The sequence below is a fragment of the Molossus molossus genome, unplaced genomic scaffold (genome assembly GCF_014108415.1).
Source record: "Molossus molossus isolate mMolMol1 unplaced genomic scaffold, mMolMol1.p scaffold_m16_p_19, whole genome shotgun sequence".
NCBI lineage: Eukaryota > Metazoa > Chordata > Mammalia > Chiroptera > Molossidae > Molossus > Molossus molossus.
The window spans coordinates 34,079,681-34,098,642 of NW_023425354.1; the positions used below are offsets into that span (position 1 = coordinate 34,079,681).

Consider the following 18,962-nt stretch of genomic DNA (forward strand, 5'->3'; position numbering starts at 1 on the left):
CAGGTAGCTCACTTGGTTGGAGTCTTCCCTATATGCCAGAGTTGCAGGTTTGATCCCTGTCAGGGCATATAAACAGTCAAGCGATGAATGCATGAATAAGTGGAACAGCAAATCGTTATTCTCTCTCCCCTTTTCTCTCTTTCTCTCTCTAAAAAATAAATAATTTTTTTTCTTTTACTGATTTTAGAGAGAGGAAGTGAGAAGGAGAGAGAGAAACATCGATGAAAGAGAACATCGACTGGCCGTCTCCTGCATGCCCCCCACTGGGGGTCGGGCCCACAACCTAGGCATGTGTCCTGATTGGGAATAGAACCGGTGACCTGCTGGTGCATAGGTCGACACTCAACCACTAAGCCACACCAGCCAGACTCAATAAATCAAAATTTTAAAATAGAAAGAATGGAACTAGAGTATTCTGTTTACTAGGAGACCTGGTTGCTCAGCATTTGGAAGCTTCTATCTCCAGAAGCCCAGACGCATCACTAGTTCCTCTTGTGCAGCAGAACACAGGTCTCCCTGAGCTGTGTTCCCACTCCCCCAAAGGCCCTGTATCCTACCACCACCACCACCACCACCACCACCCTGTCCAAGATCTCTCTGGCCCCACCAGAAGAATAAAAGGATGGCCTACGAAAAATCAATTGATATCTTTGAGATCTGCAGGTCAATGTTCAAGTACCCATGGCTGGAGTATCCAGACCGGAACAAAGGTGAGGTTGGAATGGAGAGGAACAGAATCAGGGCAAGGGCCTGAAAAGGAGAGCTCCCAGGCTTCCCTCCCAGGAAGGGGTCTGGATGAGTTCAACAAATTCATGACAGGGGTCGGGGCAAGCCCATGGACACTTTGATGGCTCCCCACAGCCCTCAAGGTAAGTTCCATGGTCCTCTCAGGTGGGACATCTTGTGTTTCCCCAGCATCTTGCTCCCACTCCTGTACCCTGGCTCTCTACCTAACTCGCACACCTCCTAGCCTTTGTATAAGTTGTTCCCATGCCTAATGCTCCTTCCCCTTATCTATCTGGCTAACCCCTACTTGGACTGAAGACTCAGCTTGTGTAATCTCTTGGAAACCTTCCCTGACCCTCCCAGTCAGGTTAAGGGCCCCTCATGGGTACCACATGTGCCTTCATCTGTCTTCACAGTTGTTTCCCTTGGTTAATCACTAATAAACAATTCTGTCCCACCAGCTAGTGCAGTGGCTCTCAAAGTGTGGTCCCAGGACCAGTAGCATCAGCATCTTGTTAGAAATACAAATTTTCAGACCCAACACCAGAGCTACTAAATCAGTACTCTGGGGATGTCCCAGAAATCTGTTCTAACAAGCTCTCCAGGTGATTCTAAGGCACACTCCAGTTTGAGAACCACTGACCAGTGGTTTTCACCATTAGCTGCACATAGAATCCTCTGGGGAGCTTTCTCAACTACCTAGGCCTTTCCTCAGAGAATCTGTTCTAATTCAGTTTGCCTTATGTAAGGCCCAGGATGTCACAAGTTCCCTCGAATAATTCCAATACGCAGCCAAGGTTGACAACCACTCTGCTAGACCAGAGTTTCCCAAACCTCACAGTACATAGAAATCGTGTTAAAGCGAAGATCTTGATTTGGGAGGCCTGGGGTGGAGCCTGAGAACCTGCATTTCTGAGAAACTCCCAGGCTATGGCAATCCTGCTGTTCCACAGACCACATTCTGAGCAGCAAGGTGTCAGAGAACTAGGAGCCCCTTAAGGGCGGGAGAAACGCCTTCTGCACCTCCCTGGTGCCTGGCACTCATGTTCGCTAAATGCTGAATAAGGAGTGCCGGGATGGATGGTTCTTTAACCCACCTTTGTAACCGCTGTCTCATTGGTACCACAGAACTCAAAAAAGCCTGGGCACCCGTTTACCTGCCTTTGTCCTGCTACCAGGTAATACCCCTAACTTCTGCCACCCTGAGAGCTTTGTTGAATAGGAGGGTCAGCAGACTGTCCCTTCCCATTAAGGCCAGTTCACAGAACCCCAACACTCACCCTTGGGGCTGTCACTAATTCTTAAACAAGTCGCTTTCTCTCCCTTAGCCACAGAAACCTCCTCTGTCACAGGCCAAAAACCCATGTCCAGCATCCTTTGTAGAGTTACTTCAAGGTGATATCTGTAAGGCCTGGGCTATGCAGGCAGTGCGTAAAGAAGAGGCATTTCCATTAATTAACACAGGAATCCTCATAAAATACAGGGTGCCCAATTAAGTTTAAATTTGAATTTCAGAAAAACAATTTATTTATGTGTGTGTGTGTTTGTGTGTGTGTGTATCCCAAATATTAAACTCATTATGTGAAATCCAAGTTTAACTGAACATCGTGTTATTTTCTTGCTGTTTACTAAATCTGTGCCGGCTCTGCCACTCACGCCCCCTCCCCCGCAGATGCCAAAGGAAGAGTTTCCCCCAAGTCCAGAGTGCTGGAGGCAGCACCCGAGCAAGCCAAAGTCGGTCCCTTACTGCTACACCAATAAGCCTGAGCTCTATACGCACTGGCACACCCTGTATGATCAGCAACATGAACGCGAGGCCCAGAAGATGTTGCAGAAAACGAGACATCACTCCAGGTGTGCTTTACCACTCCCTGTTCATCACACCATCCGCACCTTCTAGAGAAAAGAAGGGAAGGGTGTGGTGGGGCAGGGTGCGGAGCAAGTCAGCCTACAGATCCCAGAGAGCATCCTGGGGTAGAAGGCTCGTCTGTCTCCCTGTGGTCCCATCTCTGAGCTGAGCTGACAACCAGGGGACAGAGGAGAAATTATGAAGTCAGGGGCCAGGGAAGGAACAAGGGGACCAAGGTTGCCTGTGCAATTTCTCATACAGGCACCTCAAAGATGGTACTGCCATCCAAAAATTCCAACTCCCCATGATCAAGTTGACTATAAAATCTCAGAAGAGATCCAAGCCTTTACACCCTACTAGGGACCCCCTGAAGTGGCAAAGATTAAAGGTCAGGGACCATGGTGGGAGGGAGGAGGGGGAGACTCCCTTCCCGTGGATACCCTTACCTTGGGCTCATACCATCCCTCAGCCCTCAATCCCTGCCTGCAAAATGGAGGGCGGAGAGGGAAAGGGATTGGATTGGATTGGATTGGATTGGATGAGCTCCTTCCAGTGTAAAGTTCTACAACTACATTTGTCCCTTTCCTCCTTTCCGCTGGCTCCTTTGGGTGGGCAGGAACTCACAAAAAGCCTGCAATCTCCCAGAGAGGATGAGCAATTCTATGCGGCACAGGTGAGAAGTGGCAAGGATGGAGGAGCTTGGTGGCAGGTAGGAGCTGGCTGAGCTGCAGAGGAGAAAAATACTTGAGGTGTGTGTGTGTGGGGGGGGGGGGGTCCAAGAACAAAATCCAGCTGTGTACAGAGAATGATAACTCCTGGCATGGTATCCAAAGTCTCTTCCCTTTTTACCCGTTCCTGCAGGCTCTAGGGTGCCTGGGCGTCAGTGACAAGTCTGTCATAGAGGCACTGCTGCAGGTGGTGAGTCGGGGCTGCACAAAGGTCCAGAGAGGAGGGAGCAGGGCACAGGTGCACAGAGCATGGGCACGTGGGCACAGACAAGGCTCGCAAGGGTGCAAGGGCAATGGGTCAGATCCAGTGAGGAGAGGGTAGTCAGTGTGCAGCATACGCCACCTCCTGCCCTTGGCTTCTTTAAAGGGGAGCTTGATCTAAATTTTAGATTCTAAAAGGATCAGGAAGGCGAAATCTGAAGGTCCTTTGTCTAAGAAAAGACACTCAACCGAAAAGCTAGGAGAGAACTGGGACTTTCTTCTTTCTCTGCCTTAACTGAATCAATGCCTCGTGTTTATATGCCAATTTACAATGGAGAGCATGAGTCCTCCTCCATAACCCCACTTAAATCTTACAGTGCTAGGAATAGGTAGTAATAGTCATCCCTCATCTCCCTTATAAAATGAAGTTAAGCTGAAATTCTTAAAGCTCTGATATTCCATCACCTTATAGTATGTTTCCACTACCTGCCTCTTAAATTCAGGCACAAACTGGTCCAGAGAAAGTTAAGTATGAGGCCTATAGAACCCTGGCCATCCTGGGTGAGTATATTCTCTCCCTGGGTGGGGAGTTGGGGAAGGTGAGACAGGAGGCAGTGTGGCCACTTTCCCTTTGTGTACGGACAAAGGGAGGGAAGTGTAACCCACACCAACCTAGCATTTAGCAGCGTCTGGGAACTCTCCTAGGTACTGTTGGGCAGAGAGGGAGGTGAAGTGAAAAGGGAGATTGGAGTTGCAGTCCTGCTCAGCCAGTTGCTCTGGTATCCTGGGAGGGTGGGCAATACCTTGGGTCCTAGCACTTGGAACTTCCGTCTTAAGGGCACAGTGGAGTCAAATGGATCCTGGCAGAGAGAAGCAGCCCCTGAGACTCTGCCCTGACCTGAGGACCCTCTCTGTCTAGGTTGTCTCAATAAGGAGGTGATCCAGTCTCTCACCAAGCAGTTGAAGGGGCAAAACGAGGAGCAAAGGATGGATACTCTGAGGGGACTACGAATAGCTCTGAACTCCTGGGCTGCTGTCCCCAAAGACAAGGTGATTGGGAGAAGATCAGTAACTGGGGAAAGGCAGGACAAGGTAACTGAAGGTGTTGGCTGGGGGTCAGGTCAGGGAGAAGGTAACCCAGCTCCTGATTTTGATGGGGAAGGCCTTGTCCTGTGGAGTCCCCTCAGTAGAAGCACTGGCATGGCCACTCACCAGTCACACAACCTCTGAAAAGCCAGCTTTCAGGGCCACAGTTTGTCCATCTCTAAAATGGAGACAGTGATACCATACAGCACTCCTGAGAAGATTAAATGAGATAATGTTTGCAAAGTTCCTGATTTAATGCCTGTGCTCTTTACATGGTACCCATCACCACCACCCCTAAAATAACCTATTAAAGGAAAACCTCTGTCAAGAGGGGACAGGGACCCAAGAGAGTCCACTGACACTACTGAAGATTTTTCCCTTTTAGGGTCCTCTTACTTTGACCCCATCATTGCTCCCAATGAAATAGAATTCATCATTCATCTATTTACTCAACAAATATATATTAAACAGCTGTCGTGTGCCAGGCATTCTCCTAGGCCCTTGGGATACATCAGTGAAGCAAATAGACAAAGGTCCCTGTTTCCAGTGGGGGCAGACACATAAATATGTGTTAGAGGTAGCAAGTGCAATGAAAAAATTATGTAGATGGATGAGGGTGATCAGGAATGCCAAGCGGGGAAGGGGAGGGGTTGCAATTTTAAACATGGGAAAAAGGAAAGACTTCATTTGGAAGGTGTCACTTGAGCAAAGATATGAAGGTGAGGAGGTTAGTTTTACAGATATGAGAAATGGCATTCCAGCAGGAGGACCAATCCATGCAAATACCCTAAGTTAGGAGCATGTTTGGCATCATCAAGGAACAGCAAGGAGGCCAGCGTGGCTGGAGCAGAGTAGGACTAGAGAAAGCTATAGGAAATGAAGTGAGATCAAAGAAGTTAACGGGAGACTGGATCATATGTGGCCTTCTGGGCAATTTCAAGTACTTGGGCTTTTACTCTGAGTGGAATAGGGACCCATCTGAGGAAGGCAGTGACATGACCTAACATTTCAAAAGATTTACTCTGACTGCTGTGTTGGCAAAAGATGGGAGTGGGGAGGCAAGAAAAGAAGCCGAAAGACCAAATTTGGGGCTACTGAGGCAATCCTGGTGAGATATAGTGGTGACTTGGACCACGGTTTGAGGTGGGGTTGGTAAGAAGTTATTAAATTCTGGACGTATTTTAAAAGTAAAATGGACAAGTTGGGTGTGAGCTATAAGACAGTGTGAAGCAAGAATGAAGCCAAGGTTCTGGCCTAGCAAATAAAAAGATGGAGTCATCATCACTTCAGATGGAGAAAGGTGAAGGTGGAACAGGTTTGGAGGTAATACCTGAAGTCCCGTTTGGGGCAAGTTATGTTTGAGACATTTACTGGACATCCAAGGGAGACAGCAAGTAAACAGCTGGAGATATAATTTGAAGTTCAGAGAAGAAGTCTAACTAGAGCAAAAAAGTTATGAGTTGTCAGCATATAGATAGTATTTAACGTCATTCAACTGGTAAGATCACTTAAGAAAAGAACCAAGAATCATCTGGAAACAGCCCAAATGTCCATCAGTAGACTAAAGGATAAAAAAGCTGTGGTACATATACACAATGGAGTACTATGCAGCTGTAAGAAAGAAAGATCTCTTATCCTTTGAGATGACATGGAGGGACCTGGAAAGTATTACCTTAAGCGAAACAAGCCAAACAGAGAAAGACAAGTATCATATGATCTCACTTGTTTGTGGAATATAATGAACATAACAGTCTGAAGAAAAGGATAGCCCCAGAGATGTGGAAGTAGGGTACAGACTGACAATCCCCAGAAGAGTGGGTGCGGGGGAGATAAACCACAGAACTTGTATGCATGTATGCATGAACTTGGACATGGACAACAAAGCTGGGGACAGGGTGAAGAGGGAGAGGGAGGAGGGTGTCAATGGGGGAAAAGAAGAAACATCTGTAACAATAATAAATTAATAATTTAAAATAAAAAAAATATTAAAAGAGAAAAAAAGATCGAAAATAAAGAGAGCAACAGACTTCTCAACAGTAACAGTGTAAGCCAGAAAAAAAGCAGAGCAATGCCAAATAAACCTAAGGGGAAATTCAAAACAAAACAAAACAAAACCAAAAAAAAAATAAACAAGAATCAAGCCTTAGGGTACCCCAATGTTAAGAGAAGAGGAAGAACCAGTAAAATAGTGACAAGTGGCCAATAAGTAGAAAGACAACCAAGAGTGTGATATTCTGAAAATCAAGTGAAGAACAGCTATCAAGGAAAGGATACAATTCATTGAGCATAAGGACTAAGAATTGATACATGGATTTAACAATGTGGGAATCACCGATTATCTTAACAAGAACTATCTTGGTGCAGTGGGGGGCGCTGGCTGGAGTGGGTTTAAGAGAGAAAGGGAGGAAAGAAATTCTATACAGCAAGAACAGTCCACATTCCAAAAGTTTTGCTGGAAATGGTTCTAGTTGGCACCAGGGATGGATTCTAGAAGAAAAGAAAAATGATATGTTTCTAGGCTGAGGGATAATAATCCAGTAGTTAGAAAAATGATCGTTTTAAAGAGAGTGGGAAGAGTTGCATGCAATGTTCTCGAGCAGGTGAGAAGGGATGAGTTCTGACATACAGGTGGAGAAACTGACTTGAGAGAGATGACAGTCCACAGTACAAGTGGGAAAGAAGAAGATGGGTGCAGGCTGAAAGTTGGATAGAAGTGGTAGTATCTATGGAACTTCTGTTCTAGTTGCTTTTATTTGCTCAGTAAAGTAGGAAGCGAAGTCATCAGCTAAAACTGGGAGAGAAGGAAGAAAGTGTTAGAGGTACCAGGGGAAAGGGTGTGAATTGGGAAGGTGGGAAAGAGAGCCGCCTGGAAAGATGCAACAAGGTTAGTAGACAGCATTAAGGATCTACATGAGGTTTGTATTCATACATTTAAAGCAAGATCAGCCCTGGCCAGCATGGTTCAGTGGTTAGAGCATCAGTCCACACACCCAAGGGTCGTGGGTTCGATTCCCAGTCAAGGGCACATACCTGGGTTGCAGGTTCAAACCCTGGCCCTGGTTGGGATGTGCACAGGAGGCAACCACTCGATGTGTCTCTCTCGCATCTATGTCTCTGTCTCTGTCTCTCTCCCTTTTCCCCTCTCCCTCCCACTCTCTCTAAACAAATAAATGAAAAAAAATATCCTCCAGCCTGGCAGTTGTGGCTCAGTAGTTGAGCATCGACCCATGCACCAAGATATCACGGTTTGATTTCTGGTCAGGGCACATGTCCAGGTTGTGGGCAAAATCCCCAGTGAGGGGCATGCAGGAGGCGGCCAGTCGATGTTCTCTCTCACTGATGTTTCTCTCTCTCTAAAATCAATAAAGAAAAAAAATTTTTTTTAAATATCCTCCAGTGAAGATGAAATATAAATAAATACGTAAAATACTTTTTTAAAAAAAACCAGTATCAGTCACTGTGACTGTTTTTCTCCAAGAAGATGCAAACACAGTGCAAGTGGAGAGTTGAATACAATGAACGGAAAGGGGGTAAAGGAGTTGAGTGAGGCAGGGAAGTAATTATAGCAAAACCATGGAAGTTAAACTGGGTAAAGAGGCATGAAGGTGAGGAGCAGTGAAAAGGTACTCAATGGTGGTTAGTCCTGTGGAGTCCCACAACTGGTATCAGGAGGTGAGCTGAAAAGGTAGGTGATGGTCAGAGAGTGGGGTCCATTAAATGGAGATCATGGAGAAGTTGTCATAATAGTAAAGCCTCTCTGTGGGAATCAGTGACTGACAGAGTAGAGGCAAGGTTATGGGAGCAGAGGAGCCAGATAAATGACAGGCATATTTCATTTTTTTTTTTCCTTTATTGATTTTAGAGAGAGAGGAAGTAAAAGGGAGAAATAGAAACATTGATGAGAGAGAACATAAACTGGCCGCCTCCCGCATGCCCCCCACTGGGGATCAGGCCCACAACCTGGGCACATGCCCTGGCCAGGAATCAAACCGGCAACCTCTTGGTGCATGTGTCGACACTCAACCACTGAACCACACCGGCCGGATGACATATGTATTTCTTAAATGCCAAGAATTAGACAGCAGAAGTGTTAAAAAGAATAACATTGATCCATTAATAAGATAAAGTCATAGGGAAATGAGAGGATGTGACCTAGGAGCAAAGAGACAAACATAAGAAGTGGATAAAATAATCTGGTAACATGAGACTCATTTAGGGAAGAGAATGGTCTGGAAGCAGCAAATGCCCTCTTAACAAAGCCTGGCTGAAGGCACAGTCCCCGCCCATTTCACCTCTTGTCTTCCTCAGAGGACTCAAGTTGGGGATGAAGGGACACTGGTGTCTGTGCTGCAGATGCTGATACAGAAGTCATCAAGTGAAGCAGCCGTGGAGGCAGCCCTGTGCTTAGGTTTCCTGAGGCCCTGCAGCAACACAGCCCGAGAGTTCTTGCTGCAGTGCCTGTACCACAGGCCCATGACCCAGAGGATGAAGGTGAGGACAGGAGGCCGGGCTCCCTGGGTAGTGTGGAGAAAAGAGACCAGTGCTGACTTCCATCAAGTCTGGACCCTGTTATCCTCATCCCAGGCCAAAGAAGCTTCAGCAGGGAGTACTGCAGGGTCCTCTGTGTGTGGATGTGTATATGCATGGGTATACAGTCACGTGGACATAAGTGTACATTTGATTTGCATGGGTATTCATTTATGTATGTGCACACTTACAAAAGGCCAAGTTTCAGACTCAGCCCTCAATTCGGCCTGGCCATCCAGATGCTTCTTGGACCCCACCCACCCTGCCTGCCCCCCATAGGCACTTAGGATGCTGGTCAAGATGATGCATGTACACTCAGCTGAGGTCATCAGGGCCGTCCTAGACCAGCTGTGCCACTCTTGTGTCCTTGAGGTGAGTTCTAGGGCTGCTTGGTACCCTTCCTTCTCCAGCACTAGGACAGGGTTGGGGGATGGATGAGAAAGGGAGTCTATCCTTCTTGCTTCCCCCACCCCTGCCCTCAGCACCGCTTTGAAGCCACCCAGATGCTCAAGACTATTGGGCTACAACAGATCCAGGCACAAGGACTGGAGGGACTCATATTTGACCTGCTCAGGAGGAAGATGTATAATGAACCCTTCCTCGTAAGTGAGACCAAAGGTCCAAAACCCAGGTCTTGTCTTCCTTCTCTGAAGACCTCTCCTGTCCTGGCTCTCATCTCACTGCCTGCCCCTCCAAAGAATCACATTCACCCTAACCCACTCTGTCCCCCTAATGCAGACCATGTTTTCATGCCACCTTGCCTTTGCTTAGACAGTTCTTTCACTTAAAATGCCCCGAGTAAGCCCTGGCCGGTTTGGCTCGGAGCATCAGCCTGCGGTCCCAAGAGACCTGGGTTCGGTTCCCACTAAGGGCACGTACCTCGGTTGCAGTTTGTTCCCAGCCTTGGTTGGGTCGTGCGGGTGGCAGCCACCCGATGTGTCCCTTTCACGTCGATGTTTCTCTCTCTTCCTCTTTCTCCCTCCCACTCTATCTGAACAGAAAAAAAAAAAGAAAGAAAAAAGGAAAAATGTCTTTGGGTAAGGATTAAAAAAAAAAATGCCCTGAGTCATCCCTCCCCCTCTGCAAGGTGAAAAACTTGTAACCCCGAATAGTAAGTAACTTCTCTTCTTCTGCCTATTAACATATTGCATACCGCTCACGAGTTTTCTCGTGTTTCGCGCGACATCTTGTGAAGGACCGCTCACAAGTTAACTCGGGTTTGCACTTACATTAGCTATTTCAGTTTTTGAAACTCAGCGTAATATGGATTATTGTATTTGTGACTCTTCACCCTAAGGGTTGAAGTTCGAAAAACAGCACACCGTTCTATATTCTTGAAGTAGCTAGGGAATGGATATCTGCTGGTTCAAATGAGTGCAGCTCAGAACCTAATGTGCAGTTTGCCCAAAAACGTGCAGTCCCTGGTGTATGTCTTAGAGATTTCTATGTGGTACACAATGTGTAAATACAATAACTCCTTCAAGACCAGGCCAAACACCACCTCCTTTGGGAAGCTTTCCCAAATCACCACAAACAGAATCAGATCTGCCCTCCTGTGCTCTCTTGCTTTTACAACAGCTTACTATAAAACTAGCCACACAACTTCTATCTGAAGACATTTTTCTATGGCCCGGCTAGTGTGGTTCAGTAGACTGAGCATTGTCCCATGGACTGAGAGGTCCCAAATTGATTCCTGGTCAGGGCACATGCCTGGGTTTCAGGCTCAATCCCCAGTAGGTGGCGTGCAGGAGGCAGCCAATCGATGTTTCTCTCACATCAATGCTTCTCTCTCTCTATAAAGTCAATAAAAACATGTTTTTAAGAAATGGACATTTTTCTAAAATGTAAATCAGGTTGTGTCTCACCTACGAATAAAACTTTCCAATAGCTCCCCAACATCCTCAGAATGATTTACACTATCCTTCGCCACCCAGTCTGCTTACATCTCTAGCTTCATCTCAAACACTAGAACCACACACCAACTATGCTTAGGATAACCCTATCCTGATTTATACCTGGGGTCCCAGTGTAACTACTCAGAGTGCCCCATTTTGAAGAGTCCCAGTGTGGTCATCTCGCTAAACTGAACTATTTTCCTTTCTTTAAACACTCTGCTTTCTCTCTTGCCTCCAGGTTTTTGTACATGTTCCCTCCCTGCCTGGAAAATCACCTTCCCCAAGCCCTCTACCTGGTTAACTCCCACTCACCCTCAGGTTTCAGTTGAGGCATCACCTCCTCCAGGAAACTTTCCTGGTACCCAGACTGAGGAGACCCTCCTATGTGCAACCTACACATAGTTTAGTTAACACTTATCACAGTAATGCAACTGCCTACTCACTTGTCTGCTTCCCCAACCAGACCATGAGCTCCTTAAGGCAAGAACCACTGTATATGTAGTACAAACCAAACATTCAATAAAAGTTTGTGAAGCACTTAACCTGTTAACCGGGGAATTCCCTGGGAATTCCCTTTTTACTGTATGCAACGTTTGACATATTTATACGTCCCGCTCAGTTAACAGGTTAAGGGTACACCCCTGCATCCCTCTCTCTGTTGTCCCACCTTAACCCCTCTTCAGGCTATGAGGCAGGCTGTGGCTGAAACCGTGGAAGCACTCAAGATGAAGCCTACAATGATGAACTTGGTGGAGGAGTGAGTGGCTTGGACTGGGAGCAGCCAGGGCCAATCCTAGGCTGTGGGAAGAGGACAGAGGGTCACAGAGAGCCGAGAACCTGCTGCCAGTTCTCAGCTCTCGCATGCCTGTGCCCCTGGCCAAGTCACTCTTTGATCCCTGGACTTCTGTAAAAAGAGGCTGATTATACCTACCACTCAGGGTAGCTATAAAGCTCAAATTAAGATGAGGACATGAATGGGACTTGTAAAAGATAAAGTTCAGACAGACGTCATTTAGCACCTCCTTAGTATCTGCCTTTCCCCTCCCAGGACCTCTCCTGACCCAAGAACCAAGGAGGGGAAAACAATGAAATTAGCATCACTCATCAGCCTTATGCCCAACTCACTCTGGGCTATTATAAGAAACAGTCAGCCCTTCCTCCCCTTTCTCCTTAATTGAATCACAATACACCCACTCCCTTCTACACAGGCAACTGATGAACTCAAAAGCCACTGCACGCCAGGAAGCAGTAATCTCTTTGGTAAGGCCAGCTCTGCTTATTTGACTAGATATATTTATGGCTGGGGCACTAGGCAACTGAGCAGAGTTACTGAGGGGAAAAAAGAGCTGTAAAATTTGGGGACGTTGTTTGCTTGCTTATTTTCAATTCCCAGAATTGGAGGTCAGTGGGAAAAGAGACAGAAGATGGGTGGGTGTGAGGGGTGTCGCTCAGATATTGCAGAAATTGTCTTAACTCTTCCTGGTGAACTATGTGCACTGGAACCCAATGCAGTGGCAAGGAAAGGCATACCTCACCTGGAAAGCCGTATCTACCACTCTCCAGGCCACAGGATCATTACAAGGGGACTAGAATGGACAAGAACATAGATGGTGCATCTTCCTGGGGCTGGCTACTTAGGCACTCTCCTTCTGCCTCTGCCAGGGAGTCCTGGGGATCCGCAGCCCACAAGTGTTCCACCTGCTCCTGGACATGCTAGACACGGAAAAGAACCTGTCTGTGAAGAAGAGTGTAAGGCATTTCTGCCCTCCTCTCCCCTTCTTCTCAGCCCTTCCTCCAAGCCTTTCCTATCCAGCCTAATTACTGTTTGTCAGGAGGGAGGAGAGGGGAATAAGCCCTCAGACACTGCCCCTTGACCTTATTCCTTGGGGCCATAGTGGCCTATGACCAAAGCTCCCCAACATGGGTACCCCCGTCCACTCTCAGCCTTCACCTGAAGTGAGCCAGCCACAGAGCCTTTATTTCAATGCAGCTACAAGAAACATTCATTCTTTTGGCCTCAATTGATCCCTGGATCCAAAGCAAACTGAAAAACAAGGTTATCTTTGTATGTGAGGCACCTAAGACCAACAAGAAGGCAGAGCCTACAAGGTTCAAGGAAAACCATGATGAGAACCTAGAAGAGTTAAATATCCAAGACTTTCGACTTGTACAGCTGAACCCCTTATTTGTTGCAAAGGCCAGTGCCACATTAGACCAACAGAAAAAGTTGAGTGCCCAGAAACGGTCTGCCTGCTACCTCACCTCTGTCCTCTCTCCATTTCTCTAAACCACTCAAATACAAGTCACAGGCCACAGGGTCCTGGGCTCGGGATCAGGAAACAGCTCCAGATCCTTGCCAAAACCTCCAGATAGATCAGTTCTTTGGGCCCAACCCCCAACTCCCTAAGGATGCTTCTCAGGCTCCCGAGAAAATGACCTATACTTACCTTCAATAAATAAATGAGTGTGACTCTACTCACCACGACTGTTCCCTTCATCAGAGGCTGCACTGAAACACAAGTCTCCTCACTCTGGGTTGTGTTCCTTCCACTCAGCACATGTCCTTTTCATGAAGGGAGACAGAGGACAGAACCAAAGCTGTTCTGGATGGCCAGCCTGCCTCCCTAAATCAAGCCCTTGTCTATGCCCAGAACTTAATGATAAAGCTAGTGAGTTGTGCCTCTGCCCAGAGGATGCTGCTGAAGGGAAAATAGGAGAAAATCCTGGAAAGCTTGGCTCTTGGTCCATTTCCTCTTACAAACTTGCCCACTTCCCTCTCAGTGGTCAGGAGATAACTGAGCTGTCGTCAAGACCAACCCCGCTCTGCTGTCTCTTCTCCTACAACTACTTTCTACCTAGCTCAGGGCCATTCCCTCCGACAGATCCTATTCATTCTCCCAAACTGCTTTAGTTTCTCCCTTGTTTACTGAAGGCTAGTTTCCCTTTGCCAGCAGTACCTGCCACACCAATCCCTACAAGCTATATTCTCACCCATCAAGAAAAAAAAGCCCAGACGTTGGAATCAGATAGTCTGAAATCTAGGGTCTAACATTCACTTGATCTTTGATTCTGGACAAGTTACTTACCTTTCTGACTATTCCTCACCTACAAAATGAAGAGAATAATGTATACTTCTTCAGAGAGTTCCTGTAAGGATTAATAATACAAAGCCTAACAGCGCCTGGCATTACACAGTAAGCACCCAAATGTGAGCTTTTCCCTTTTCCTCTCTTCAGTGCTGTCATGGGTGCCTGTGACAACCAGAGGTTAAAAATGTTCTGCCACTCTCATTTACTGCCCTCATCTCACTTGAGTAATCTAATGGGAGATCAAGTTTTTTCCACCAAACAAAGAAAGATCAAAGTTAAACAGATGTTACCGCCCAGTCGGTGTGGCTCAGTAGATTTGAGTGTCATCCCATGGACTAAGAGGTCCCGGTTCAATTCCCAGTCAGGGCACATGCCCGGGTTTCGGGCTCAGTCCCCAGTAGGGGATGTGCAGGAGGCAGCTGATCGATGTTTCTCACGTGGATCTTTCTCTCTCTCTCTCTCTCTCTTTAAAAAAAAAAAAAAAATCAGCCCTGGCCCGTTTGGCTCGGTGATTAGAGCATCTGGCCTGTGGTCCCAAGAGACCCGGGTTGGGTTCCCGCCCATGTACCTCAGTTGTAGTTTGTCCCCGGCCCTGGTTGGATCATGCGGGTGGCAGCCACTCGATGTGTCCCTTTCACGTCGATGTTTCTCTCTCTTTCTCTTCCCCTTTCTCCCTCCCACTCTATCTGAACAAAAAAATGGGGAAATGTCCTCAGGTGAGGATAAAAAAAAAAAAATCAATAAAAACATATTTAAAAACAAATGTTCCCTTCCACTTCCCCATACTCCAGATTCTACAGTGGTCCATAGTCATTCTGAATCCAGTGTGGTGTATGTCATTCAGATTTATCTCCCCACCTGTCCTATCACATCCAGATTTGTGTTTTGCCTGATAGAGAGTTGTAAGAAAAACCAAGTCATTTCACTACCCTAGAGTATAAGCAACACTGCCTCTGATGGTGTGGCACAAAGACCAAAGACAGGAAAAATGATCTTCCTCTCTTGCCTATTCTGCAGTGTTGGGCTAATAAGCAACATAACCCAAATTTCCCTGGACCTTAACAGTCTGTGGGTATAAATAAGGCCTTATGAACTACACTAATTCTCAACCCCTGCAAAATACTGCCCACAGAGCTGCAACCCATCCTCCTCCATATTTCTGGGTCTCTCCAGAGAATGTCTTATTATTTGGCCAGATACCAGTCTCTGCTCAGTAAGACCCCAATCCTAATTTCACCAATCCTCACCAGAAGATTAAGACAGCATTGACATAGTACTCACCATCTGGTATACCACCAGCTATGGCCAGATTCTCTTGAAGGCCTGAAATGCTCACTCCTCTCAGCCATCAGTTGGACCCTGGCCAGTTTTGCTCAGCAGTTAAAGCCTCGACCCACGAACCAATGAGTCATGGGTTCAATTCTAGTCAAGGGCACGAACCTGGGTTGCGATTCCTCCCGGTCCCTGGTTAAAGTCGTGCAGAAGACAGCTACTAGATGTGTCCCTTTCACGTTGATGTTTCTTTCTTTCTTTCTTTCTCCCCCCCCCCCCCACTCTATCTGGAAAAAAAAAAAAACTGAAAAATGTCCTCAGGTGAGGATAAAAAAAAATCTGTTGGGACTGAATCCTGGACACCATCCTAAATATAATTCCCCCCTTCTCTCTTTCTAATGGGATCTGTCAATACAAATAGCATTGACACCTTCCACGTCTTCTCAAACATTCTCATTCATCTCTGTGCTGTAACTGAAATCTGGCTCTCTTGAACTGGCCTTTTCCTGAAATCTCAGGTGTTGCTCATCTTCCTATATTCCTTTCAATGTCACTACTGTCCTGTACCTTCACATAAAAATCATTGTTTCTTTCTTGCCCAGCCGGTATGGCTCAGTGGTTGAGTACTGACCCATGCACCAAAAGGTTGCCGGTTTGATTCCCAGTCAGGGCACATGCCCAGATTGTGAGCCCGATCCCCAGTGGAGGCCTGCAGAAAGCGACCAATTGATGTTCTCTCTCATTGCTGTTTCTCTCTCTCTCTCCTTCTCCTTCCTCTCTCTCTAAAATCAATAAAGAAAAATTACTTAAAAAAAAATTCTAGTATACAGCTAGGATGAAGAAACACTATTATAGTCTTATTTTAATCATATGCACTCTCATAAGTGATATGTTAATGACTCTCAAATCTTTGTCTAGTAGATTCATTCATTTAGTCAATATTCACTGAGTACCTAACCTGTGCCTCATACTGTTCTAAGCACTGCGGTAGAACAGTGGACAACAGACAAGATCCCCTACTCTCCTGAAGCTCATATTCTAATCAAGGAGAAAGAAGTTCACACCCACAAAAAGATCATTTCAAATACTAGTAAGTACTGTGAAGACATTACAAGAGGTGATGTGAGAGTAACTAGGGAGAGGCAGTATTTTATTTTTTTTATTCTCACCCAAGGACATTTTTTCATTTTTTTGTTCAGATAGAGCGGGAGGGAGAGAGAGAAACATCAACGTGAAAGGTACACAACAAGTGGCTGCCATCTGCATGACCCAACCAGGGCCAGGGACGAACTGCAACGAAAGTACATGCCCTTAGCAGGAACCGAACCCGGGTCTCTCTGGACCGCAGGCCAATGCTCTAACCACTGAGCAAAACCGGCCAGGGCAAGAGGCAGTATTTTAAGACAGAAAAGCCAGAGAGACCTGGGAGGAAGGGAAGAATTTGTCCCAACATTGTAGTACAAAGGAGTTAGCTATATGACTTTCTGAGGAACAAGAATCCTAGACAAAGCATATACAAAATACTGAAGCAGAAGCATATTTGGTACCAACAAGAATTATGACCAATGTGCTTAAAGCAAGGTAAGTATGGATGGTATATAATGAAGCTGGAGAGAGAGACGAGCTAGATCTGACAGGGTTTGTAAGCTAGGATAAGGAATCTATTGCCTACGTGCAACAGAAAAGTCAGTGAAAGGATTTTTTTTCTTCTTTTTGCATTTATCATTAGGTAGAGCAGGAGGAAAGAGAGAGAGAAACATCGATGTGAGAGAGGCACATCGAGTGGTCGCCCACACAACCCCAAACGGGGCTGGGGACAACTGCAACCGAGGTACATGGCCTTAGCGGGAACCAAACCCGGGACTCTCTGGTCCGTGAGCCAATGCTCTAACCGCTGAGCCAAATCGGCCAGGGCTAGTGAAAGGATTTTAAAGAGGCATGACATATGGTCTGATTTACATCCTTACAGTATCATTTGGCTACTGTATGAAAAATAGATTTTAGCCCTGGGTGGTTTGGCTCAGTGTTGGCCCTTGGACCGAAGGGTCGCAAGTTCAATTCCCAGTCAAGGGCACATACCTCAGCTACAGGTTCAATCCCTGGCCCTGGACGGGGTCATGCAGGAGGCAACCAATCAATGTGTCTCTCACATCGATGTTTCTCTCCCCCTCCATTCCACTTTCTCTAAAAATCAATGGAAAAAATATCCTCATGAGGATTAACAACAACAACAAAAAAGCACCTTGTATTTATTCTAATTGGAGCACTTATCAGACTGTATACAGAATTGTGTTTGCTTGATGGGCAACATATCCAGCATCTGGTACAGGGCCTGTCCTAGACTCTTGGTAAGGGTAGAAGAAATAGTTTTTAATGAATACCAAATAGTCCTGGCCGGTTTGGCTCAGCGGTTAGAGCATTGGCCTGCGGTCCTGAGAGACCCAGGTTCGGTTCCCGCTAAGGGCACGTATCTCGGTTGCAGTTTGTCCCCGGCCCTGGTTGGGTTGTGTGGGTGGCCACCACTCGATGTGTCCCTTTCACGTCGATGTTTCTCTCTCTCTCTCTTTCTCTCTCTCCCTCCCACTCTATCTGAACAAAATATTGAAAAATGTCCTCGGGTGAGGATTAAAAAAAAAAAAATGAATACCAAATAACACATCATGTTCACTGGTATCTTAACCCTAACTTACTGAATTCTTACTCCCTTAGACCTCCATATTCCCAATACCTAGAATACTGTCCCAAATAAACGGTTCTAAATTGTAAACCAGAACTATCAAAATCACCTGGCAAGCTTGACATAAGATTCCCAGTCCTACCTCCCACACCCCCACCAAGATCTGATCCAACAGACCTGAGATGAGGCCTAAGAATCTAATTTTGACAACTTCCTCACGTGATTCTGACGTGCAGTCATTCTTTAGAAACTATTCTAAACAGAGTAGATGCTCAATAAATATTGTTGAAAGTAACATTTTAATTTAATGAAGTAGAATTCGTTTCCTAATTCTTCTGGGTTAGAATCTGGGTGTGACAAAACAATGCGCTAACATACAAAAATCCACAAAACAAGCAGCCTTTATTGCAGTATTACAAAACACTTTCCATTTTGGCAATATTTTACAACGCACTTAGCTTCAAGGGTTAGGAAGAAGAAAGTTGGAAACTAAAGGGGAAAATTTCAACAGACATTACTAAAAGAAAAACTGCCCCAGCCCTCCCACACAAATAAAATTCTAAATGTCACTTAATTTAACTACCCAAGAAGAGGCCACGAGGAAAGCAGCAGGCAAAACTCTGGCAATTTCACTATGGATCATGTCAGAGGAAAAGGAACATTCAAAACAGTTATCAGTATGGTCGGTTGCGCTGATCATTTCTGTAGTCGTTTCTAGGAATGAAAAATAAAGAGCCAGGCTAAATTCTAATTTTCTACCAAAGGGGAACATCAAACACTTCTTCAGGGTGCTAGTGACTGGCACGAGCTTGACAATTTCTGCAAGGATGGCACTATGCCTGATTTATTTCTCTACTCCTAGTAGTGTGTAGTAAATGTCTTACCAGCTTTAAGATCCATGAAGTTCCTAAA

The 18,962-nt window shown here is 46.1% G+C and overlaps 2 protein-coding genes across 3 annotated transcripts in view; one reads left to right on the forward strand and one right to left on the reverse strand.

Moving 5' to 3' along the window:
• Positions 1 to 622: 622 nt before the first annotated feature.
• Positions 623 to 13,299, forward strand: HEATR9 (HEAT repeat containing 9). Its single transcript, XM_036268478.1, has 15 exons — positions 623 to 710; positions 1,855 to 1,904; positions 2,399 to 2,580; positions 2,837 to 2,963; positions 3,192 to 3,248; positions 3,437 to 3,493; positions 4,008 to 4,065; positions 4,424 to 4,554; positions 8,899 to 9,081; positions 9,397 to 9,489; positions 9,600 to 9,719; positions 11,696 to 11,769; positions 12,221 to 12,272; positions 12,675 to 12,761; positions 13,003 to 13,299. The coding sequence occupies exons 1-15, from the start codon at positions 623 to 625 to the stop codon at positions 13,297 to 13,299; spliced, it is 1,656 nt and encodes a 551-aa protein (XP_036124371.1).
• Positions 13,300 to 18,433: 5,134 nt separating this feature from the next.
• Positions 18,434 to 18,962, reverse strand: part of TAF15 (TATA-box binding protein associated factor 15) — a 36,465-nt gene continuing 35,936 nt past the window's right edge. For both annotated transcript variants that reach the window (XM_036268979.1, XM_036268978.1), the window contains one exon: positions 18,434 to 18,764. In XM_036268979.1, the coding sequence (XP_036124872.1) occupies positions 18,725 to 18,764 (40 nt within the window). In that variant the 3' untranslated portion in view covers positions 18,434 to 18,724. The remainder of the gene's footprint in view (positions 18,765 to 18,962) is intronic.

Bases quoted from the DNA above. Each gene is read 5' to 3' on its own strand.
- HEATR9 (XM_036268478.1), top strand. From the start codon at position 623: ATGGCCTACGAAAAATCAATTGATATCTTTGAGATCTGCAGGTCAATG. The intron at 2,581-2,836 runs GTGTGCTTTACC...TTTCTCATACAG, and splicing joins AAAACGAGACATCACTCCAG to GCACCTCAAAGATGGTACTG. The intron at 9,082-9,396 runs GTGAGGACAGGA...TGCCCCCCATAG, and splicing joins CCATGACCCAGAGGATGAAG to GCACTTAGGATGCTGGTCAA.